The following is a 25,379-nucleotide window of genomic DNA, read 5'->3' as shown; positions in this document are numbered from 1 at the left end:
TTTTAAATTTAAATTTAAAATGGAAACAGAGCAGATTTGGGAGAGACCATGGAACACAGACCTACTTAAAATGAGAATACAAACTGTACTGTTTGAGAAGGCATTCTTGTTGCATGAACTGGACCCTTCAATAAAATGGAATCTTTTTTATAAAGAAGCAATAAATCTGCCTCCATTCTTTCCTTTAACGTCTTTATTTTGCTTTTCACTCAAGGTCTTGCCTTTGTTTTTCTCTTCCTTCTATAAGGAGTGAGATTAGCATGTATGATCACTATCAACTGGTGTTTAAGGACCATAGCTGGAATATCAAAGTAAGATGCCATAACTTAGTAACCAAAGATTCTTTCTTTTTGTATGTCATGAAACATTGAAAAAAAAAAAAAAAAGTTGCCCATGTTATGTCTCGTATAGAAAACAAATTCTTGACACATTCCTGCATCAATGACTCCTCAGAACCAGGATGCAGCCCTTTGGCTGAATCCAAAACTCAGAAAGGTAGTTAGAAACTGGGCAAGGGGAGCTTAAAAGAGTTTTCTTATTTTGCCTTATGGTTTACTGTAGGTTGGGTATTTGTTGGTATGGAGGCCTGGTTCGTTCATGTGATCTTCCTTAACTGTAACATGAGGAGTTCTTCCCTGATGTCATACCACTTTTTCTTGTAATTAGGTCAATTCGCACTTCATTGAATATGGATTCATTTAAGCCACAGATGGAATCATTTGTTTTAACCCAGGAATCGTGAAATAAACACTATGAGCAGCACATTATCCAAGCCTTGTCTAGGGATAGAGTTAAAGATCTCTGCTCAGCGCAAACTCGTCCTACTACATGTCAGTCTTCAATAGTCACACAATTTCTGCATCGTTACGAACTGATGTAGGAACACCAGCACAGAGACCTTAAAATGGGCAGAGCAGAATACACTTCAATTATAGATCTCTGGTTTATGTTATTCTAGGGTCTTGCCATGAATGTAACAAAAATGCCAGATTTAAGAAGAATCCCTGACTCTAGTTTTAGTTTTCTTTCCTTTTAAAAATGCTTGAAAAAGCCTCCTTGCTGCCTTTGAGTCCTAGGATGAAACTACTTACTCATGGCTTCCAGAGAACACTAGAGGATTATTGCATTTCTTCAAGTCTGGGCATTATTGTCAGGATATAGGAGAAAATATCATGACCATGTTAAAAAAAAAAAAAAAAAAAAAGCCTGGAATTTTTCAAGTTAAGAATGACTTACATGAAACCTAAAGATGGTCAGCATCAAAAACATCCTGTTTGATGCTGACGTTGGCTACAGTACAATCCTGGCCATCCACAAGCCATTTCAGAAAGTTGTGCTATCAGGGAAGGTGCATTATACACTACAGTTATTACAAAACTGCTCTCATCTGGCACGTAGAAAACACCATATCAGGGCCTGTCACTTAGGAGCATAAGAAGTCAGTCCAGGCAGCTACTGAGAAGAACTTTAGGCAAAGCTGCTCGAGCTGAGACACTGAAATTTCTCCCGTAGAGACTGGACGATGTTTTGTTGATTGGGAGATGGCCCCCTCCAAAGATAGTCATCCAGTTTGTCAGAGTCGTTGTAAGATGTCAGGAAGGGTGAAAGACCAAGTTTGCTGTTTATCGGCTTCTTTGGAGCGCAAGGACCATTTACAGAGTAACACATGCTGTTGCTGTAGACAGTATCAGAGGAGTCAGCCTCTAGCGCCTTTGCGGCAGGCTCCTGTCGACGCTCGGGAGCTGGCTCTACTTCGGCCTCTTCTTCTGACTTTATTTCGACATAGTCGTCTTCATCTCCTTCAGTCTCTTTGAAATTGGAAAAATAGTTCTGGGTCGCTATGTGGGCACCTGAGGGTCCACTTCTGTTTACTACCAGAACTTTCTGTGAATCTTGGAGTGTGAGCTCTGAACATTTTCCAGGGCCCTGCTGACGTGAGTCGGCAACCCCTGGCAGCAGATCCTGGTGACTGTCACACCTTGAGCTTCTTCTGTGTAATGACAACAGCTGCTTCCTTCCTGTCTCACTAGGGTAGGTGATGGAGTCCCCTGATTGGCTTATCAAGATCGAGGACGATGACTGGGACCTGTTATAGGGCTGAGATTTAGCACTGATTCCTCTGCGGCCCAAAGAGTTGTAAAGGTGGCCCTGACACGCGTTCTCCTTGTTGGGCTGACTTACTACCACGCTGCGTCTCTGCACGGGACCAGGCAGAGGGTCTGTGATTTGAAGAGAAGGCACGGAGCAAGCTGCGGACAGCTGTCTGGGAGTACTCTGTGTTTTGATGTCTAGAGTGGAATACTTTGACTTCAGGTCTTGCTCTGGCTGGGGGTAGAAAGCTGCCAAGTCTCCGTTACTATAGGTTGAATGCAAAAGCCAGTCTTCACTCCTGTGTTGAGCCTGGGATGGTGGTACCGACCTGAGGCTAGCCGCTTCTTGCTGGCTGGCCCAGCCATCCTTCTGAGCTTTCAGGGGCGTCTCTCTGAACAGAATCTGGTCGTACAGTTGGGAATACTCAGCAATCCTGGCACCTGGAAGGCAAATATGGAAACATACAAATACATATAAGATTATTTCTTTATGCAATGATTTAAAATAAGAATGCAACAGTCTAAATTCAAACAGGAGATAGGGCTTTTAAACAAGGATGAATAATCATTTACTAAGCAACATAAACTAATAAAACAACCCATGTTGTTGTTGTTGTTATGTGCCGTCGAGTCGGCCCCGACTCATAGCGACCCCTCCTTGGGTTTCCGAGGCAGTATCACTTCCGAGGCAGTATCACTACGGAAGTAGGATTGCCCAACCTTCCTTCCGAGGAGTGGCTGGTGGGTTTGAACCGCCAGCCGTCTGGTTAGCCCATAGTTTCATATAAATGAAAATGGCACCTAAAAGCTCACTTAACTTGATTGAGTTCTGGATTACTTCAACAGCAGGTCTGCAAGTGTCTATTATGTGTAACAAGTATCTCTACTGTTCTTTATAAGCATGAATAGTAGCATCATTGCTGACAACAGGCATCGTGAAGAACAGTCAGCACGTAAAGCCTGGTCAATGAAAAGTATCTCAAACAGTCACTGAAAGACACGTGAGCACAGTCCACAATGTAAAGGGCACCCCAGCTTCTCGACACTCTTGATGCTTTCAGACTAGTCCCAGAGGAGTCTGATAGTGTGGCTGGCCCAGCACTTCCTGTTTCCAGGCAGCCCACCACAGCCACTGTCTGGGGAACCAATGTCTAAGCAAAGTCCTCCCTTCCAGTACTTCAAAACCACATGTATTGACGAACTTATATCTACTTTCCCATCTCCAAAAAGCCTGGCACTAAGGTCTCTGCCTCCCTGACATGAAGAATGCACCTGCAGTGTGCACAGTCGATAATCCAATGCTCCCTAGTATCGGCTCCAGAAACCACTCGGCAGTTCTTCCAGAGAGCTTCTGCCACTTAAAATAAGGTGTGAGGCCATCCTCCTCTCTGGCCCACTTCTGAGTGCAGACATTTCTGAAGATGTAAACTGAGCCATGAGATGGATAGTGTTCTCTTGGGCCAGCAGTGATTTAAGAAAGGAGCCTGGAGATGTCAATTTTAAGAGTTATTTCCCACTCTGCATCCCGCCACCCACAATTAAAGGGCCTGCTGGACCAGCCCAGAATCAAACAACTCCCCCCATCTTATAAACTGGTCGGCCCACATCTGCACAATCTATGAAAGGGTCACATCCCACATATACAACCACCTGCTAATACTACGTTTTCTTCTTCAGTAAGCTATTTATACTTCCAGTAACCTGTTATTAGTAAATTATTCAATAAATGTGAACAATATGCTGATTTAGATGACTTTCTCCTATTGTATTTGAGTCTATCTTCTATGAGGACAGAAAACCTCCAGTTATCCTATGTGCCCTTCAACTGTACCCCATTAACCCCCTCAACCCTGCAATCCCCACCCTCTGCAATAAGAGTAAACAGTACGTTTAACTTCTCCTTCTCAAATCTATACTCATATCCTCCAGGTTTTCAGATCCAAATTCTTTGGAAAGACAAAGATTACTAATTCAGAATTTCTAGTAACAAAAACTAGAGATACTACTTTTTAAAGGACATAGTAAAGACGGTTAGTACCAATTAAGATGTACCGTGAAGAGATTTGAAGGCTACCTGTACGCCAAGGTGCCCATCTTCCCCAACGCACGCTGTCGAGTGGATTCTGACTCACAGCGAACCTGTGATAGAGCAGAACTGCCCCAGAGCTTCCAAAGCTGCCATCCTCGTGGAAGCTCACTGCCACAGCTCTCTCCTGCAGAGTAGCTTGTGGGTTTGAACCACCGAACTCTCGGTTAGCAGCCAAGCATTTAACCACTGCACCACCAAGGCTCCTGAGTACCCATCTTACTGACCCCAAAACCAAACGTACTGCCACCAAGTCGATTCTGACTCACAGTGACCCTACAGAACAGAGTAGAACTTCCCCTGAGGGTTTTCAAGGCTCTAAGTCCTTCTGGAAGCAGACTCCTTTATTTTTCTCTGTGCTGGTGGGTTTGAACCATTGACCCTTTGGGTAGCAGCCAAACACTGTCAACTTCTGTGCCACCAGTGCTTCTGTCCCCATCTTCCAAAAAAAAATCAAACTCAATGTCATTGAGTCAATCCAACTCATAGTGACCCTTCCTTGGGTTTCTGAGGTGGTATCTCTACCAGAGTAGATTGCCCCATCTTCCTTCCAGGGAGTGGCTGGTGGGTTTGAACCGCCAGCCTTCTGGTTAGCAGTCTAATGCCTTAGGCACTATGCCACCAGGGCTCTTGTGCCCATCTTAGCCATCTTGAAATCTAGCGTCTCATCAACTATGAAGCCCAATCAAAGGTAGCTGGCCTTCAGATGTAGTCACTGGTTGTCAGTCCAACCCAAAAATCAGATGTCTCTGTCTAACTCATTCTCCAACACTAAAGCCCTGAGCCTGATCTCACACCTGAGTCATGAAGATGGAACTTTCAACTAGGTTTCAAGAAGATGACAACTTTGAGATAAGCAGTAAAAAGATTTAAAGAAATTAGTTGAATTATTCTAGTACTAAAAATTAACCATTAAGTCTTCTAAGAACCACCAGCTCTTGACTTTAAAACATAGTAGCCCAGATAAACTGAAAGCATGTATTATCAAAAGCACAGCATTTCTCCTGCCTCTGTCTTCCTTATCACACTCTCCTTTCCCTTTGGTTAATCAAATCTACCCATTTCTCAAGACCTGCTATAAGCCCTAGCCTTTTCAAGAAACCCTTTTTAACTGACTTCTCTTTTCTAATTCTTATATACTCAGTGTGCCTTGGGGTTTAGCTATCGTCACACGGGCATACCCACAGCACTCAGCTGTTGGTTATGCACGTACACACACCATCTTGTGTTGTTATTAGTTGTTTTATATGGGCTCATTCACTGTTGTTGTTATGTGCCGTGGAGTCGGACCCTTGAGTTTCTGAGGCAGTATCACCTCGGAAGTAGATTGCCGCATCCTCCTTCTGAGGAGTGGCTGGTGGGTTTGAACCGCCAGCCTTCTGGTTAGCAGTCAAGTGCCTTAGGCACTATGCTACCAGAGTTCCTATGGACTCGTTCACTATTCCAGCTTATGTGTGAGTTAATGTTGGAGAACAACAACTTGCTCAAATCCTCACAGAGCACGTAGCATGGTTCCAGTCGGACGTGGTCTCAATAGCTACTTCATTACTCAGACAACTGTTTGCCTCGTTCTGTGTTAAGCACAGTGTTAAAGTGGATGCACCTCTGCTGAGACTGCAGCACCGAGGGTGGAAAGGTAGCATGTAAACCAGGAGCCCAGCAGGACAAGAGGAAGCAGAAGCGAGTCTGTGATCCAGATGCCCCCTAGAGGTGACTCTCAGCCTGTCGTCAGCTGCCATGGAGTTAATTCTGGGTGCCAGAGTAGAACTGGTAGAACTGTGCTCCAAAGGGTCAAGGCTGTGAACTTTGAGGACCAGACTGCCAGGCTTTTTTTCTGGGGCTCTTGGGAGTGGTTCGAACCACCAAGCTCTTGGCTTGCAGTGGCACACGTAACTGTTGGTGCCACTCATGGCTCTATCCACAGAGAACTCGTAACATGTCCAGTTTATCTTTGGGTAACAAAGAGTTGATCATTTAACAACTCTGAATAACTCACAAGCAGACGATATACTATGCCTTCTAAGTTTCGTGTGTGTCAACTTGTCCTTAGAGAAAACCAGTCACGTGATGCCAATGTGAATGAAAGATAGGAACAACTACCCTTAAACAGATTCCCTCGGCCAGACGCACAGGAAACAGCCTAACATAACACAACACCTCCAGCTTAAAAAGCTTAGGGTTCATCAGCTGATCAAGGTTCCACCTCACCCTCAGTTCTGGCGTTGTTAACATTCCCTATAGAGCAGGTACATCCCAGGGCTGTTTTTGGCTCATTTCCCCTTTGGCAGGTTTAAAAGGCAGAGTTCTCATGACTGCAGTCAAATCTGACGGGACCCTTGCTCAGGGATTCAAGACAGAGGATTACCTCCACCGTTTCTGATGCTGCTTCTGATACAGACAAAGCATACAATGTTACCCTGCCTCGCCTAGACTTCACAAGCAGGAAGTGCGCTCCAGTCACTGTGGAGTCTTCTCCCGGGAAAACGTCACAAAAAATGGGAACCCAGAGGCATGCCTCAGAGACCATCAGTGGGGAGACCAGTGACAACAGCCAGCATGCTGCAACAGGCTCTAAAAAGTGGGAGCAACTAGACCTGGTTGGGCGAGTTCTAGGCGGATATCTGACCCGGGGCCTATAGAGCCCGGCTAGAGAGGTCAATAAAGATGCTCGAGAGTTTCAGCAGGTGAATAGGGTGCTCCTCCTTCCGCACAACACCGAGAGCAAGCTCCTGGCCAAGTGGCAAGGCCCACACGAAGAAGTCTGGAGAATCGGTCCATTCGATGACGACGTCCTGTGCCCAGATAAACAAGAGAGAGAAAAGGGGTCATCATGTCAACTGGGTGAAAGCCAAGTGGGCACAGGAAGTGGTCTCGAGCCGCCCAGATGGACGAGGCGTCAGGGTCCAGAGATGGCAGGCCCTAGGGACGCGCCCCTGCCAGACAGCAGGGAAGACACCGCTCTCGGAAGACGACTGTGGAGAGATCTGCTCTTTGTTGGGGAGAACATCAATAGCAGCCCACCATGTCAAGAGAGGACCCTGACACAAAGCTAAGAGCCTATGGGATCCCATGAAGACCCTGGGAGATACAATGAAAATGGGAGCAAACTAAAGTGGAAAAGAAAGGAAAGAAGAGCCCACACTGAAATCAGCTCATGTTTAACAAAGGGGTAAAAAAGACAACTATCCCAGGTCGTTGAAGACCTCATGATTCAGTCTTGAAAGGACAGGCTTCTACCAAGGTTAGAATTCTTGCTTCTAATAACAGATGGTCCATGTTCAAAACCACCAGGCCTGGGCACTTGGTGCTCATTAAACATTAGCATCATATTTTCTCTTAGTCTGAGAGCTGCCACAAATTATGGCCACTGATAGATCCAGCCAAGGATTTCAATTGCACCTTTGCTAACACACAACTGTTTCCAATTGCCATCTGTGCCCAAAAAGATAGTCTTTCTGCAGCTGGGAATTTAGTCATTTTCTCTAAGTACAACAACAAAGCAGTTTAACAACACTAGCTTTGGAAAATGGACATGAATTACTTGAAGCAAGGAGAAAAATATATGTGACTTATTCTCTCTCACATTCAAACAAAATCACTTTAAATCTCTATTTGAAAAAAAAGAGACAGACAGACGATCTCAAAGGAGACTGTGAAATCCTTCTGGTATAGTTCCAGGGCTTACCTTCCCCATCAACTAAGAAATTTACTATAATTTCAGAAAAAGGCCTGGGGACCGACTTTGGAAAACTCAGCTGTAGGAGACCCTATGGAATGCAGGTCTACCTACACACATGGGGTCTCCACAAGCCACAGGCGACAGCAGCTTTCTTTTTTTTTTTTTACTATATGAAAAGATTAAAGCTTTGTATAATTCTTAATTTTCCCAAACTAAGAAAACACACACACACATGAAAAAAACCCTGAGGATCCTTGTCATGTAAAGTCCAGATTTACTTAGCACTTCAACATCTCTCCTGCCACTTACCCTCTGGTTTCCATGGAGATAAATAAATCCATCCCAAGAAAGGACATCAAGGGCATCAACCTGGCCAAACCTCCATGTTGTTATCAAGAAACTATCTGAAGCTGTCCTCTGCTTTTATTTTCAAAGGGGAGGATTGATTCCTGTCATTTGATAATGAGGTGGTTCTCTGTCCGGAAACCTGGACAAGTTTTTTAAATGACAATATAAAAGCCACAGTGTTTTAAAATGCAGATTCCTGGGCCTGACATCAGATATCTTGCCGGGCCTGGGAGCAAACAGCTCATCGTGGGAGAATGCTGGTCACTCGTGCAGCTGTTTCTTTCCAGGACAATCATGTACCTTATTCACACATACACCCTTTGTTCCCGTAGCCCTAATCCTCCCAAGATCACACCTGAGATGGTGGTTTAGTTCTGCCCCCAGGCGCTGGACGACAGAATTACACTGCTTGAAAGCATATGGGAGAGAAGCGAATGAGTCAGCTGGCTTCATAACAGCTATTTAAAAACCTCAAACCAGAACCAAAGTAAGTGACAACACAACTTAGTGAGTTACAGTGTGAAGAGCTAAGCAAACCGCCAGACAGACCCTTTTAATTTTAGTTAGAAGGAGTAGGCATTTTTGCTGTTTTGCAGCCAAGAGCAACCCTATTCCACGTGCTTCCAGACTTTAAAAGCTTACACGGCCTACTCCTGCACCTAACAAACGACTGAAATGGGATCAACCAGTGGCGGTTCTGCATACTTCAGATTACCTTGAAGAAAACGTTTTTCTGAAAACATCGACCTTGTAGTGACAATGTTACACGCACAACAGAACCTGAACAGGCCAAGTCAAGCTCTAACTTACCCTCCCCTTCACGTGATTCACTGGAAGTGAAACGGGAAAGATTAGTCATGGTGTCGTCGGTGACTTTTGATACCGAAACTGTCTGACTGACAACGTGATCACAAGTTTATCAGTTTTCAGGGCATTTTAAAGTCTGAAACTGCACCCACATCTCACTAGCAAAAAGGAGGAAAAGCACTGTGAACATACCAATGGCGGCCCCGCCTTGCTTCTTCTCTTCCAGAATGGCGGCCAGGTCTCTGTGCGCCGAGTCATGCTGCTGGCTGGCCGCCGGCTGCTCTGGCTCTGGGCTGCTCACTTTGAAGAGCTGATTGGCCTTTTTGATCTTCTGGCTGTACTGCCTCGCCATCAAGAACACCCTGCTTTTTGTTTTATCTGAGGCCTCGGCCCCAGGCTCAGGGGCTTCTGGGTCTCCCTGGGACACACTGCTGTTGGCCAGCTCGTAGGGACTCTCCATGGGCGGAATGTCACTGGCCAGAGAGAGTCGATCCAGGCTCACAGAGGGGCCTTCTTGAGCACTCCGGGTTCTGTCCAGTGGGTAGTTGGCTCGGCTGCCATGGCTGGCCCTGTTTCTCACAGGGCTGAGGAAAGCGTGGCTCTCTGGAAGTGAGAGTGTGGACGTGGAACGGGCTGCATCCTTGGTCAGCTCAGGCGTGCTCCCTGCATGCGGCCTGTCTGGCATGTCGTCCTTGCTAACAGGAAACGCAGCAAGGAGACGCTCTCGAGTTTTGTCTTCATTTTTCTTGATGTAATTTTCAAGATCATTCCAGATTTCATCTACTTCTTCCGACAGTTTATCAGATATGGCCTTATCAGCCACGGACAAATTACAGTCGGGAGAGTTATATAGCAAACTCAGGTAATCATTATCAGAGGGACCCTGGTGGTAGGGCGTTTCATCCTCGCTGAACTGGAGGCTGTCCTGGGAAACGAATGGTCTCAGGCTGTCACAGCACGCAAAGTCAGCCTCCAGACCCAAAAAGGTGCTCCTCTTAGGCCGTTTGAGGCTGCTGCATTTGAAATTCAGCGATGGTGGCTCAGGGAGCCCTATAGTGTCATAGATGTTTTCTTCAACAACCTTGAGGTCATGAGTGCTTTGGTCAGATGCCTTTCTGCCTGTTAGAGTTCCATCTCTTCTCGTGTGAAGAGTGCTCCTATCTTGGTCAGTATGCCTCTTTGAGAAGGCTAACTCCAGGGTGCTTTTGGGGCGAACACAGTCTTTGGTTGATTTTTGGGGAGTGGATTCAGCTTCTTCTCGTTTAGCAACCATTAGTTTCAAGTCCTCATAACTTATGTTATCATAGACATGGTCTATGTCATCAACAGTCAACTCTATAGAAGATCCAAAGGAAGTCACACCATCCTGCCCTTCAGTGGTAGGGCCATTCTGCTGTTCCCTTTGGGGGCTGTACTGAGAGCCATCACTGTCTCTAATCCTTATTTCAGGAGGGCAGGTGTTGCTCTCACCAGCACTGCTGGCCCTCCTAACAACCCTGTGGCCAGAGCTGGAGGCCTCTGAGGACTGAATCTGTCCCATGTGCCAGCTGCAAGGGCGACTTGAAGTGCCATCTTCACTCAGTCTGGTAGAATTCAAGTCTGAAGAGGAAAAGGATGGCACGAACATCTGATAATCATCTTCATCGTCCTCATTCTCCTGTGGGGACCGCTGACTGGGGAACAAGGCTTGCCTGATCTGATGGTCCGTCCAGATGTTCCTCATAGCACCACCCCCGCCCAGCACACTGAGGATGCTGGAACTGCTTGGCTGGCTGTTCCTCTGGGTAGGTCGTGGTCCTGTTGAGGTCAGCTGGGGAGACCCTTCCTCTCTGGAAGCCTAGGAGGTCAGAAACATAGCAATTGAGCAACACCACCATGGAGAAGATACATGATGCTCTCCTGTATTTACACAGGGTCTCTGCCCTAGAGTAATCTTAAAGCAGATGATCAGGACAAACTGTTACTTTCAACTGAGTTGAAAAGCACTTCTACTACTTGATAAAGGAAAGGGAAAAAAGGACAGTAACTAGCGTTTATTTAGAAAGTAGGGTAGGTCATTTGCAGACACTCTCCACATTTAATGTTCATAGTCGGTCTATAAATCAGATAGGATTGTACCAGTTTCACAGCAAGGAAATCTGGGGCTCGTATGGAGTCAGCCACTTGGCTATACCCTGTCAGCAGTAAGCTAGGACTCAAGCCAGGTCTGATTGCACCCATGCCCCACTGAAGAATATCAGTTAAACTCAGAAAGCTCTTAGATACTTCATGTAAGGCCGACATACACTTGGCAAATATTCATTACACAAATGAATATATGATACATGTAGGGCTCAAGGGCCATGATACATGGTTTCTATTAGAGCCTCAGAGCCAGTGCTTGGCTCCTAGGAGCCTGATACCACAAATCTTTGTCAGTAACCTGACCGTACACTCCAAGCATTTCTTTAAATCTGTGGACCTACTGGGAACCTGACCAGCATTACCTTAGTTTATCGATTCTAGTCAAAAACCCTTTTATCCCAGGAATGTCACTTAATCCACTAATGAATTTTTACTTTCCTTCAAAATACATTTAATTAAGTAACATTTAGTTGCCTGGTAGAAAGTCAAATATGAGTGGCATTAACTATTGGCAATCAGAGAAAACAATGGGGTCTTTTATAACTTGGAACTTTCCTGATGGGGCTGAATTGTGCAGACAGGGAGTTGATTACCTTCTAACACTATTCTGTAGGTATGAGGATTAGCTTCAAAAGAGGTGAAAGGGTTAAGACCTGTTCAAACCAACTAGTACTCAGGACACTGCTTCTGATCAAAATTCTACAGCAAGGTATTGTTGTTATGTGCTGTCGAGTCGAACTTGACTCATAGCGACTCCTCCTTGAGTTTCCAAGGTAGCATCACTATGGAAGTAGATTGCCCCATCTTCCTTCCAAGGAACGGCTGGTGGGTTTTAACCGCCAGCCTTCTGGTTAGCAATCAAGTGCCTTAGCCACTATGCTACCAGAGCTCCCCAGCAAGGTATTAGGAATGTCAAATTAGCAAGAACCTTATCAAATCATTCAGGCCAGGATGCAATACTTACTCTTTATCAATATTTACTCTTTATTGCTAATCAGTTTGTATACACTTCTTCCAATAGAGCCTACCATCTACATTTTAACACATTAAAACAAATCCCTCTGTCCTAACCTTCCTCAGGGGAAGAAAAAGAACAGCTTGATATGAGGAAGACTTCTACCACGTATCATCACACCTCTTAGACTGTGGAGGGTCCCTCCTGTGGGACTGAAGGCCAGGGCTGCAGAAGTGAGCAACACGCAGGTCTTATAAGAGCACTGCGGGGTGCATCACTGTGTCCTCGCAGGCATTACAGCCTAAGGTGAGGTAACAACTTCTAGGGTCTTAATTCTGCGAGATAAAACTGTGGGGGAGGGAGGAGGCTGATAAGGATGTGTCCTCAGTTAAGTTTATTTCAAAATGTAAAGTGATTGTTTATGCTGGGAATATAGGCTTCTTGTTATTTGTGAGGTGCTGTTGCGTCGTCTCCGACTGGTGGCGACCTTATGCACAGCAGAACGAAACAATGCCTGGTCCCGCATCAGCTCTGCGATCCCTGCTTTGAGCCCATCGCTGCAGCCACTGTGTCAATGCATCTTGTCGAGGGCCTTCCCCTCTTTAATCGACCCTCCACCTTACCAAGCATGACATCCTTGGTATATATGGGCTGGACTTGAGATATAAAGGAGAAAAAGTACTTCATAGGCTCCTAAAGCAAACATTTCAAAATAAGAAATGCAACAGTGCTTACCTTTTGGATGTCCTGTGTTGTTTCTGAAAAAGAAGAGTTTTATTTTTTTTTTTAAAGGCTGAGAATTAAAAAATCTATCTCATACATAGAGAAGCACTAATATTTTATAGGAAGTTTTCAATTATTACTAATAATTTAAGGCCAAAGCCTTCTGGGCTCTTTGCATGTTAGGTGTAAAAGTTCTCAGTGACCCGAGTTATATATGTGTGTATGTTGCATATCTACACTACAGGGAGAACCACCTTACATATGTCTGAATGTTAAGTTTCTTGTTAATCCCTTAAGTTTTAATCAATTAAGTGTGTCTCAACTTTAAAAACCGTTTATATTACAGAAGGATATAAAGTAAAAAGTGACAAAGCCTCCCCCACAAATTCTGCCCCCCGGGTGGAGTCCCTGGGCAGAGCATAGTTGAAGTGTTTGGTTACCGACTGAAAGGCTGGACGTTCAAGTTCACTTTTACTTCCCAAAAATCAGCCACCGAAAACCCTATGGAGCACAGTTCATCTCTGACATGCATCTCTGACATGAGCCAAAATCGATTCGATAGCAATTGGAATTTTAGAGGTAACCACAGTTATAAGTTTGATGGTCATCTTTCCGGGTTCCCACTGCCTATCCAATATAAATACCACAAAGGCAGTTTATTTATTTATTTAAATAAAAATGTGATCTGCAACACTGTTTTTTCTGTCAAATACATGTTGACCTTCTTAACCGTACAGAGAGATCTACTTCATTCTTTCTGACAGCACAGAATAACCCATTGTATGGATGTACTACAATATACTCAATCATTTCCCAATATATGAACATAAAGTTCACATAATGTGTAATGAATGTCTTTACAAAAGCTGCAAAGAACCCATGAGTATACAGAGCTACTCACACCTAAGTGAGGACTTCTACACATACCTGAGCCAAGGGGAATGTACTTTTCACACCTTAATGAATGTTATCAAATTTTGCTCCAAAAAGGTTGCAAAAATTTATACTTCCACAAATAGTATCAAAGAGCATGTGTCTTCTCCATCTTTTGGAAAAGCTCATAGCTTTTTTCCCCACTCCAGCCATCTCCTTTCAATGTGTGTCCGATTAGTAATGGGGATGACTTTTTGTTTTTTCCTTTTATTGGCAACTTGCTGTGAAACTGTTAAATTATATCCTCTGCCTTAAGGAGGAGTCATCTGTCTCTTCTTTTTGATGAAATTTCTTGATACAGTGGGCAAACTAATCGTTTATACTTGTAATTTATATTACAAATGTATCATTTGGCTTTACATTTTATAGAGGGTCATTTTTACTTACAGAAGTTAATCTTACTGTAATAAAGTCTGTCAATCTGAATTCATCTGGTGTTTATTTTTTATGTAGGTTTGACATAGTGGATATTGATAAGGATAAGTAAAGAAAAGTTAGCACTTACCACTGGTCTTCATAACTTTATGTGATCTTGAAGACGGTTCTGGTAGAGAGAAACAAAGCAAGCATCATTAGCAAACAGAAATCACATTTTTTTTTAAAATTTATAAGTGAATTAGTCATTTACTAGCAAGTTAACTGAGCTCCAGATATTTTCTATCAAATTTACCTGTTTATAGATACGCACCAGCAAGACGTTTACTGTCAAAATTGTAGAATAAATGTAAAGCCTTGAAATCAGTAGTCACATAACAAGAAAGCAAAATACTGCCTTACCAACCAGTCCTGCTGACCTTCTCTGCTTTAACGACTACATATAACTTTATAACGCTCAAATTTATATTCTTATGCCAGACTCCTCTTCCAAGCTTCAGACCTCAAGTACCTACTGCCAATCTGACATTTCCCAAGATGCCTTACAGACCTAGCAAACTCAATGTGTCTCAAATTCAGCTCATTAGTCTCCCCTCAAAATCAGTTCCCACATCTGTATTTCCTATCCCCTCCCAAGGAAGGTAGAGACCAGCATGTCATTCTGAATTTCTCCTGCTTCTACTTATCACAATTGTGTGAGGGCACTCTAAAATTGAGGTCCCTGGCATGATTAAAAGGGAAGGACTTAGGCCTGAATCAAAGCTCCATTTTTCTGAATCAAACTTTAGCTTGTTCCCTTTTCTGTCTTCTAAGAATACCCAAAGCCCACTGCTGTCAAGGCAATTCTGACTATTAGCAACACTAGACAGAGTAGAACTGCCTCTCAGGGTTTCCAAGGCTGTAAATCTTTATGGAAGCAAATTGCCTCATCTGTCTTCTCCTGACCTTTTGGTTTACAGCTGAGCACTTTAACTACTGGGCCACCATGGTTCCTTCCCAAGAATAGATCCTGTGATTTAGAGTCTTGTGAAATTCTTGTGAAACTTTAAACTACCCTCAGCAAACAACAGAGGAGACAAGGATGTGGTTTATGAAGAAATGTTTGTCAGGAAATTAGGCATGCCTTGGGAGAATGCTTGTGGAGTGTGCCCCAGGGAGAACGTGGATGTAAGTATTTCAGAAAATCACTCGCTAGGTTGGTTTCAGGAAGACTATGCTAGAAAACAGATTAGCAAATCTGAAAAAATTTTAACTTGCTGCTGTCTTGTAACTGTGTGTAATTTCAAGCCCCCATGACTGTGGTCACATACTCCTCCCCCACTTCTCTACATAAGGAGCTCACCTCTCCCTCAGAATGTGGGAGGACTTAGTTTCACCTCGTGGACTGTCTCCCTGGTTCAAACTCTATCTATTCTTCAACAAACCTCTTTGGTTTACTCTTAAGAGAGTATTGGAATTTTTTTCTACCACCATCTTGGGGGTTCCCAATAATTCTCCATCCTAGCCCCACTGTCTTAATCCAAATGCTTACCATCTCTCACCTGAACGAGTCTGACAGCGCACTACCTGGTCTCCCTAACTACTTTATTCTCCATATGAAATCAGAGTTCTCTCTCTTAAAGGCAGATATTCTCGTTGTTTGTTGCTTGATATCCTTCTCTACTTTGCAGGATCAAATCAAAACTCGACACATGGCCTACTACACCTTCCATGGTCAGGTCCCCATCTGTATCCCCAGCCACATCACTCTCCATTTAACCTTGCCCACCTCCAGCTCCATCCACATGGCAGCCAGGGTGAACCACTGACAAGAGATCTGTGCTAAGGTACATAACCTCATATCTCAGGGTCCTCTGTGTGCTATTCCTTCCCCTCAGGATTCCATCCAGGGCACTGGCCCCCCATTCTGTGAAGCCTTCTCTCTCCCTCCTCGAGGGGTAACCTGTCTCTTGTCTCTCCACCTCTCCATCCCATAAACCTCTGCCATAGCTCCATCATTTGTGTCGCTGTTACCTGTCAATGTTGGCTCCTGACTCATGATGACCCCATGCACAGTGGAATGAAACACTCCTGGTTCTGCACCATCCCACCATCCCTATAATTTGTTACAGATTGGACCCCATGATCCATAGAGTTTTCATTGGCTGATTTTCAGGAACAGATCACTGGGACATTCTTCCTAGTCCATCTTAGTCTGGGGTTCCAATAAACCTGTTCAGCATCATGTTGTTGTTGTTGTTATGTGCCATCAAGTAGGACCTGACTCACAGCGACCCCTCCTTGGGTTTCCGAGGCAGTATCACTACGGAAGTAGATTGCCCAACCTTCCTTTGTAGCTCCATTATATAGATGGGCATTTATTGACACTTTTACTTTACCACTAAGCTATGAATTATTTATAAGCAGGTATAAAAATCGGTATTATTTATCACTGTAATCATAGCCTTCATCATAATGCAAGATATAAGTATACAATAAATACTTATTTAAATAAAACAAAACATATAATGGCTAAGAAAATACTTCATTGAGTTTGGTCTAGCAAATAAGTATAAAAATATTAAAGTTTGAATAATCTTTTATATATGTCATTTATAAGATACACATTTCCACTGTTATTGTTGTTGTTATGTGCCGTCGAGTCGGCCCCGACTCATAGCAACCCCTCCTTGGGTTTCCGAGGCAATATCACTACAGAAATAGGATTGCCCAACCTTCCTTCCGAGGAGTGGCTGGTGGGTTTGAACCGCCAGCCGTCTGGTTAGCAGGCAAGTGTATTAGCCACTATGCTACCAGAGCTCCCGACACATTTCCACTAGCAAAAGTAAATAAAGTATCTACATACTAAATGGTACAATGCTACACAAAGCAAAACTGGTTGATATGTTTAGATTCATTGGGAAATTTTTAGAAGTGTTTTAAGATAAACAAGTTTGAGTCCCATCTTAAGACAGCATTCAAACTGGTAGTGAGCTCAAAAACTGGAAACAGATACCTTTTTGTCCAACTGCAAGGAACTTTCATCACTCGTTGTTCTTACGTACTCTCAAGTCAGTTCCAACTCGCGGTGAGCCTATGCACCACAGCATGAACTCTCGAGTCAGTTCCAACTCACGCTGAGCCTATGCACCACAGAATGCAACATGCCAGGTCCTGCACCATCCTCGTGATTGTTATCGCTGTGTTGGAGCCCACTGTTGCAGCCACTGTGCCAATCCATTTCATTGAAGGTTTTCTTGTTTTCCACCGACCCTTTACCAAGCATGATGTCCTTCCCCAGGGACTAGTCTCTCCTGGAAACATGTTCAAAGCACGTGAGATGAAGTCTTGCCATCCCTGTATCTAAGGAGTATTCTGGGTATACCTCATCCAAGACAGATTTGTTTGTTCTTCTGGAAGACCATGCATATTTAATATTTGTTGCTAACACCACAATTCAAAGGCATCAGCTCTTCTTTGGTCTTCTTCATTCACTGTCCAGCTTTTGCATGCATATGAGGTGACTGAAAATATCATGTCTTGAGGCAGGTGTACCTTACTCCTCAAAATGACATCTTTGCTTTTTAACACTTCAAAGTGGTCTTTTGCAGCCAATTTTTCCAATGCACTATGTTGTTTATTACCTGACTGCTGCTTACAGTGGTTACGATGATGAATCCAAGTAAAATGAAATCCTTGACAAATTCAATCTTTTCTCCATTTATCATGATGCCCTTTGGTGCCGTTGTGAGGATTTTTGTTTTCTTTACGTTAAAATATAATCCATAGTGAAGGCTGTAGTCTTTGACCTTCATCAGTAAGTGCTGCAAGTCCTTTTCCCTTTCAGCAAGGAAAGTTGTGTCCTCTGCATATAACAGGTTGTTAATGAGTCTTCGTCCCATCTTGATGCCATGTTCTTCTTCATACAGTCAGCTTCTCAGATTCACTGCTTAACATACAGACTGAATACATATGGTAAAAGGATACAACCCCAACGTATACCTTTCCTGATTTTAAACCATGAAGTACTGTTCTGTTTGATGACTGACTGCCTTTTGGTATATGGTTCCTCATGAAGAAAATTAAGTGTTCTGGAATTGCCCTTCTTCACAACGTTATCCATAATTTGTTATGATCCACCCAGTTGTATGCCTTGGCATGGTCAATAAAATACAGGTAAACATCTTTCTCGTATTCTCTGCTTTTAGCCACGATCGAGCTGACATCAGGATTGATACCCCACGTTCCACATCTTCTTCTCAGTTTCTAGCAGTTTCATGTTGGTGTATCACTGCAATTGTTTTTGAATTATCAGCAAAATTTTACTTATGTGTATATTAATAATATACCAGTCGGTTGGCCAGGTAGCTGTCTTCCATATTTTTTGGCATAGACAAGTGCTTCCAGCACTGCATCCGTCTGTTAAAACATCGCAATTGGTATTCTTTCAATTTCTAGAGCCTTTGGTGCGGCTTGGACTTCTTCCTTCCACACCATCAGTTCTTAATCGTATGGTACTTCCTGAAATGGCTGAATGATGGCCAATTCTTTTTGTACAGTAACTCTCTATTCCTTCTATATTCTTTGGATGCTTCCTGGGTCATTCAATATTTTGCCCATAGAATCCTTCAGTATTGCAACTTGAGGCTTGAATCTTTTCTTCCGTTTCCTTCAGTTTGAGAAATGCTGCACATGTTGTTCCCATTTGGTTTTCTAACTCCAGGTCTCTGCACATTTCATCATGATACTTTGTGTTCTCAAGGCACTGTTTGAAATATTCTGTTCATATCTTTTATTACATCACTTCTTCCATTTGCTCTATCTACTCTATGTTCAAGAGCAAGTTTCAGACTCTTTTCTGACATCCATTTTGGTCTTTTCTTTCTTTTTAATGACCTTTTGCTTTCTTCATCTATGATGTTCTTGATGTCATCCCACAACTTGTTTGGTCATCAGTCATTAGTCAAATCTATTCTCAAGATAGTCTCTAAATTCAAGTCGGACATACTCAAAGTTGTACTTTCGCTCTCATGGACTTGTTTTAATATTCTTCAGCTTCAACTTGAACTTACAAATGAGCAATTGATGATCAGGTATAGCAAGGATCATGAGGCTGGCACAAGACCAGGAAGTATTTTGTTCTGCTGTGCACAGGGTTGCTAGGAGTCGAAGATGACTTGACGGCACTTAACAAAAACAACTGATGATCTGTTCCTCAATCAGCCATTGGCCTTGTTCTGACTGATGAGATTGAGCTTCTCCATTTACTCTTTCTACAGATATAGTCGATCTGATTCCTGTGTATGTCCTCTGGCAAGGTCCACATGTATAGTCAACCTTTACATTGTTGAAAAAGGTATTTACAAGTACTAAGTCTTTGGTCTTGCAAAATGCTATCATGTACTCTCTGCAGTTTTTTTATCACTAAGGCTGTATTTTCCAACTACTGGATCCTTCTCCTTTGCATTCCAATCACCAATAATTATCACTGGATCTTGATTGCATGTTTGCTCAATTTCAAACTGCAGAAGTTGGTAAAAGTGTTCAATTTCTTCATCTTTGGCACAACTGACTGGTGTGTAAATTTGAATAATACTGGTATTAATAAGTCTTCCTCTGCAGTTTGTCATTCCTGGCGTAGACCTGTGACTGTCCAATTCAAAATGACCAATACAAGTCTATTTTAGTAAGTAATGGTTAGGATACTAGTCTTTAAGTATTCCATTTCATTTTTGACAACTTGTAATACTCCTACATGCATACATTCCACAGTCTAGTTACTAATGGATGTTTGCAACTGTTTCCTCTCATCTTGACTCACGCCACATCAGCAAATGAAGGTCCGAAAAGCTTTACTCCATCCATGTCATTAAGGGCAACTCTACTCTGAGGAGGCAGCTCTTTCCCAGCCATATTTTGAGGGCCTTCCAGTCTGAGGGGCTCATCTGATGGCACAATATCAGAAAACATCCTGCTGCTATTCACAAGGTCTTAGCTGGTCAGCTTAGAAGTAGCTCCGCAGGTCTTCCTGCCTAGCCTGTCTTGGTCTGTAAGCTGTGATGAAACTTGTCTACCATGGGTATTTTTAATGCCAGTGGCACAACTTCCAGCATGATGGCAACATGCAAGCCACCACCATATGACAAACTGATAGACAAACTGATAGTGGTTTCATTACTAGTCCCCCATAATTATTAAATTTTGATCACAACACCCTACTTACCAGATTTTCTTCTCAGTCGATATGGAACAGAACCTTCTTTTGAACCACAGACTGCTCTTGACTCTCCCTCGGGACTGTAACAGAAGCCTGGGTGATCTGAGAAGACAACCACACACACCAGCAAGAATGAGGTGTTTTCTGACTTTTCAGAAAACTGTTGTGACTTCTTCTGGATGTGTTCTTTCTCGTCCGACATGGATTCGACCCATGTCCCCGTGACTGGTGCTCAGTATGCATTTCAGAGCCTTCTCTTTACAATGGGGCCGTGAGGACTGTTCCCTAAGTTCAGCTGCACCCTCTTGCTTACTCTCATCCTCTCTTGCTCTCCTCTCTCCCTGAACGCACATCATTCATTCTTAGCAGAAAGAGCTATGACCCCTGACTTTACCCTTCCTAGAATGTTAGCTGAAACATGTATGACTTCACATGGCCACTCAGAATAACCTGTGACTCTATGCCCCACGGGGGTCACTAAATGCAACTAAAAAACACACCTGCAGCTAAACTTGTTCCCATAGCCCCAGACTGAGATGGGCCCCAACAGATGCTGTGTTCAGGTGACACTGGAGAACTTGACTGAAGTGACAGTTTCAGGGGGTATTTGGTTCCAGCCCAGTGGCACAGAACCTGCCCTCACGGAGGTTGTCCTCCAGCACAGCAAGTGTTCACACTATTCCAGACAAACACTCCTTTAAGCCTTTCATGAAAATTATAGATTCTCCTACTGGAAAAGGATTTTTATTTAGTTTCTTAGAGTGCGTGTCTTTCTACTTCACCAAAGGAGCATATACGAAATCAAACTCACTGCCATTGAGTTGATTCGGACTCACAGCAACCCCTATTGAGTTTCCAAGGCTGTGTATCTTTACAGAAGCACACTGGCCCATCTTTCTTCCATGGAGTGGCTGGTGGTTTGAACTGCCAAACTTCTGAGAGCTCCTAAGAGGCATATAAAGACCCTGGATCAAGAAAATCTGGTCTCTTTCAAGGTGCTGCTGCAGAGTCAATACTGATTTGTACCCTGCAGTCTAAGGGGAGACAGTTGTAGGATACAGCCCTTTCTCAAATCAGGGTTAAGGCTCTTTAAGGGCATCTAAAATTCAGAGAGAGCTTCGAGAGCTGTAAAGAACACAATATGCTTCTCCAGTGTCAGAGACAAAGCTGTATGAATGAGGTCATTTGGGCCAATGGACTGTCCTGTCCTGTTCACACTCAGCCAATTCTAAACCCAGAGATGAACAAATATGGTCACTGCCTTAGGCTGGGCTGCCGTGGCCTGGGCCTGGTGAGATGCATGGGATGCCAATTAGTGGCTTAATTCCTTAAGTTCAAGAGCTACCCTAGAGCCTGGAAATAAGTAACTAATGATGTTGACCTGAGGCTATCACAGTAAGAGCCAACTTCTCCAGAACCCCATCTTCCTCCTGGTTCACAAAGACCTAGCGCCAAAGCCTGGCCTGCTCTTCAGAGTGCTCTTAAAACACGGTCTTAACAAGACTTCCTTGGAATAATGTGGTGATTTAGAGAGCACAGGGGAAAACAGCCTCAGACCTGCACCCAGTAGGGAACCCCTGCTAACAAGAAGGCTGGCGGTTCAAACCCACCAGCCACTCCTTGGAAGGACAGTTGGGAAATCTGTAGTGATACCGCCTTGGAAACCCAAGGAGGGGTCGCTATGAGTTGGATCTGAATCGACAGCAGTGCTTTTGGTTTTTTGGTTGCTGGATATGAAGTGGGCGACCACATCTATGTGTAAACCTCTCACTGTAGTGTTAGCTCCAACCCACGATGACCCTGTATGTCACAGAGTGGAACTGCTCTGTAGGGTTTCTTAGCTGTAATCCATATAGAAGCAGACTGCCAGGTCTTTCTTCCATGGCAGGCTGGGTTTGAACTGCCTATTTTCGAGTGTGTAGTTGAGTGCAAACTGTGCGCCGTACCTAGTGCTCTCAAAATAGATGGTGGTGACGATGGTGCTCATGTTTCTGCTTGGGTGACTTTTTTTTTTTTAAACAATTTTTAATAATTGGCAGGCTTGGGGGTAAGGCACCCAGTGTTTTTTATACTTGCAGAAAGATTCTTCAAAAGTAACATATTTGAAAAGTTTTAGTAAAAGTAGAAATGTTTTAAGAATGAGTTTCTAGCAGACCAGGCTGAGTGTTTAAAGCCACTGCTTTTTCTTTTCATTCTGTTTTTTATCTGCCAGATAATGCAGACGTGAGATGTGCTGTTGAACAATGCCTTACTCACAGGAAGAACATTAGTTATATTGATTCTCTGCCTAGAAATACAGCTGTATCTGTGGGGTGGCTGCAAGCTTACAACTCAGAATGTCAGGAAAACCCATGACCATCTAGTTGGTATTTTCTTTGCATACAATCAACAAGGACTTTTAGGGGTACGCTAGGTACCACAGAGCCTTGTTTTCTGGTGAGGGTGGACAGTGGGGAAGAGCTGACCTTAAAATCATGTCCTATGTTGTTGGTTGATACAGAAACCTAGGCCTGGGGCCTGCCATCAAGTGACTCTCAGATCAACCAGCAGAAATCCATGTAGAAACCAGTCAATGTGTCAGGAGGAGATTGTATTGTCCGCTTGCTCTCTCTGTTCAAACACCAACAGCTACTGTTTTTCCTTTTTTACAACTGGAATTTCCATAAACTCTAAGATAGAAAGAATTACAGGTGCAAGCGGAAAAGGAACTTTCAAGTATAAAGATTCAAAACTTACAGACAGCATCCATTTCAAGTAGGGCTTGCTTGGCCTGAAAGAGAGAAAGTGCAGCTTTCATTGTGGTTTCTTTTTCTTCTCTTTAGCTTCTAGCACTCAGACAGATTTGATGCAGATTCAAACTACCCGTACTAATACAGATTGTATCTCACTTGAACAGGTGGATTTTTAAAACCTTACCAAACAATACACCACTCCTCACTTACCAACATGGTTGCGTTCTAAGGACGAGGAAGTTGTGTAAAAATAGGCATTATGAGAAAATGAAGGATGACCATATCAGCCACTCCTCGGAAGGAAGACTGGGCAACCTCTTTCTGTAGAAATACCACCTCGGAAACCCAAGGAGGGGTTGCTATGAATTGGAAACAACTCAATGGCAGTGAGTTTGGTTTTCCTTTTTTTTTAATATCATACAAAATGGAGAATGACTACTTTATCACATAAATGCCAGATTACATGACTACGTAACTGCCATACCACTAGGAACCATGGCTCAGTCAAGCTGACAGATAACACTAACCTTCACGGCCAGCATTATTCATGCCTTGTACCTCAGAACTCATTACTGTCAGCTATACATCATTAACCTGCAAAGTAGCCAGTAGAATTTTTACTATCATCTTAAATGTGGAACATCAGACAAGAGTCACTAAGTCAGGAGTAGGTGTACTTCTTTTAGGCGTTAATACACAGTTCAGTGGGATTCAAACAGATGGGTGCCCCCATGTGGGCAGTAGAGGCTAACTGATGCTTGAGAGAAGAAAACAGCAAAGAAAGAGAAACAAAAAACAAAGTTGGAAAAAAAAAAAAAAAAAAAAAGAAAAGAAAAAAAGGGGGGAGGGAAGAGAGAGGGCAGATGATGCCTTTGTCAGAGGTTCACAGCCCGGTTGGTCAGCAGCAGCTACTGGGCTAATTACAAACAGGTCAATACAATAACTCCTGCTCCTCAAGCTGGATGCAGTGACCCTAACGCTTCAGGTATGGGGCATGGGATCTGCACCCCCAGTTCTCTGTGTCACTGGGGCTTTAGAACGGTTTTGTGTTCATCAGAAAAAGGCTGCTAGAAATTTCCTCTAACTGCCCCCTAATACATACATACCTACCTACCTATATATATATATATATGTATATATATATATAGTAATAGAACATGCAAACACTATACTAAAAATATGTTAGAAATAATTTTATCATATTTTGTGTCAATCTGTGGTATCACAGCTAAATTATTTAGGCTAAGTGGCAATTAGAGTTGATCAAAACAAAACGCCGATTCAGTGACCCTGACATGCTGAGAAAGCTAATGTTTAGATTTTGTGACATTGATATTTCTATCCTACATCCACAGTTGGAGGTTTAAGAATTCAAATTAATTCAAAACACAAGCGCTAGCTCAAATTCTGTGAAATGCGTTTACAGAATCATGTCAATATATGAAATGCAAGCAAAGCAGTTCAGAAGCACCTAGCCCCGTCTTCCTTCTGACTTTTCAAGCGCTATGTGTCCCACGATTACAACAGAGAGAGTGCGCGACTAAGTGTACGCAGACCAGCATTCAGTGTGTACACCATCAGCGAACGGCTCGGCTCACATGGCTTTTTCCAAGTAATCCCCTGGCTTCTAGAAACCCCGACTTCAAGAACCTCAGCATTTTTTTCTTTCTCCCAAAGTCCTGACATTTAATTTCAGTAAGATACTATTCATACATTTTCCCCTAGGTGTCAGCCATGAGCCATCACAGAATTAAAGAAATGGGAGGGGGTTGGGAGAACTAAAGGAATGGCTTTTCAACAGATGTGTTCATATCACTGGACATAGTTTTCTTCATATATAGTTTCCTATTATACATTGCTTTTATTTCACAGAAATAAATATATTTTGAAGGTAATTTTTAAGAAACAGTCTTAAGCATGAATAGACACTTCACCAAGGAGGACATTCAAGTAGCCAACAAACATATGAAGAAAGGCTCATGATAATTACCTATTAGAGAGATGCAAATCAAAACAACAATGACATACCATCTTGCTCCAGCACTACTAGCAAAGTTCAACGAGACAGAAAATAACAAATGCTGATGAGGATGTGAAGAGATTGGGACTCTCATACGCTGCTGGTGGGACTGTAAAATGGTACAACCATTGTAGAAAGCAGTATGGTGATTTCTTCAAAAGTTGGAATTAGAAATACCATTTGAACAATACTGAGTTGTCAATGAAAGCAAACATGGGTATAGGGATGGATAGATGGGTGAACAAGCTAAACAATTATGTATGTCTAAATGGAGAGTGTATCCAAGATCATATACAGGGTTGGCAGACAAT

At 43.2% G+C, this 25,379-nt stretch overlaps 1 protein-coding gene across 1 annotated transcript in view; it reads right to left on the bottom strand.

Annotated features, from left to right (window-relative positions):
• Nucleotides 1–1,467: 1,467 nt before the first annotated feature.
• Nucleotides 1,468–25,379, bottom strand: part of PLEKHG1 (pleckstrin homology and RhoGEF domain containing G1) — a 111,664-nt gene continuing 87,752 nt past the window's right edge. Inside the window, exons 10-15 of the mRNA XM_007943208.2 lie at nt 23,053–23,086; nt 20,323–20,418; nt 14,251–14,289; nt 12,825–12,847; nt 9,203–10,847; nt 1,468–2,531 (exon numbers count right to left, since the gene is read on the bottom strand). Coding sequence (XP_007941399.2) covers nt 1,468–2,531; nt 9,203–10,847; nt 12,825–12,847; nt 14,251–14,289; nt 20,323–20,418; nt 23,053–23,086 — 2,901 coding nt within the window. The remainder of the gene's footprint in view (nt 2,532–9,202; nt 10,848–12,824; nt 12,848–14,250; nt 14,290–20,322; nt 20,419–23,052; nt 23,087–25,379) is intronic.

The sequence above is a fragment of the Orycteropus afer genome, unplaced genomic scaffold (assembly GCF_000298275.1).
Source record: "Orycteropus afer afer isolate SDZICR_OR568_19922 unplaced genomic scaffold, OryAfe1.0 scaffold00101, whole genome shotgun sequence".
NCBI lineage: Eukaryota > Metazoa > Chordata > Mammalia > Tubulidentata > Orycteropodidae > Orycteropus > Orycteropus afer.
This window is presented reverse-complemented; position numbering and strand designations above follow the sequence as displayed.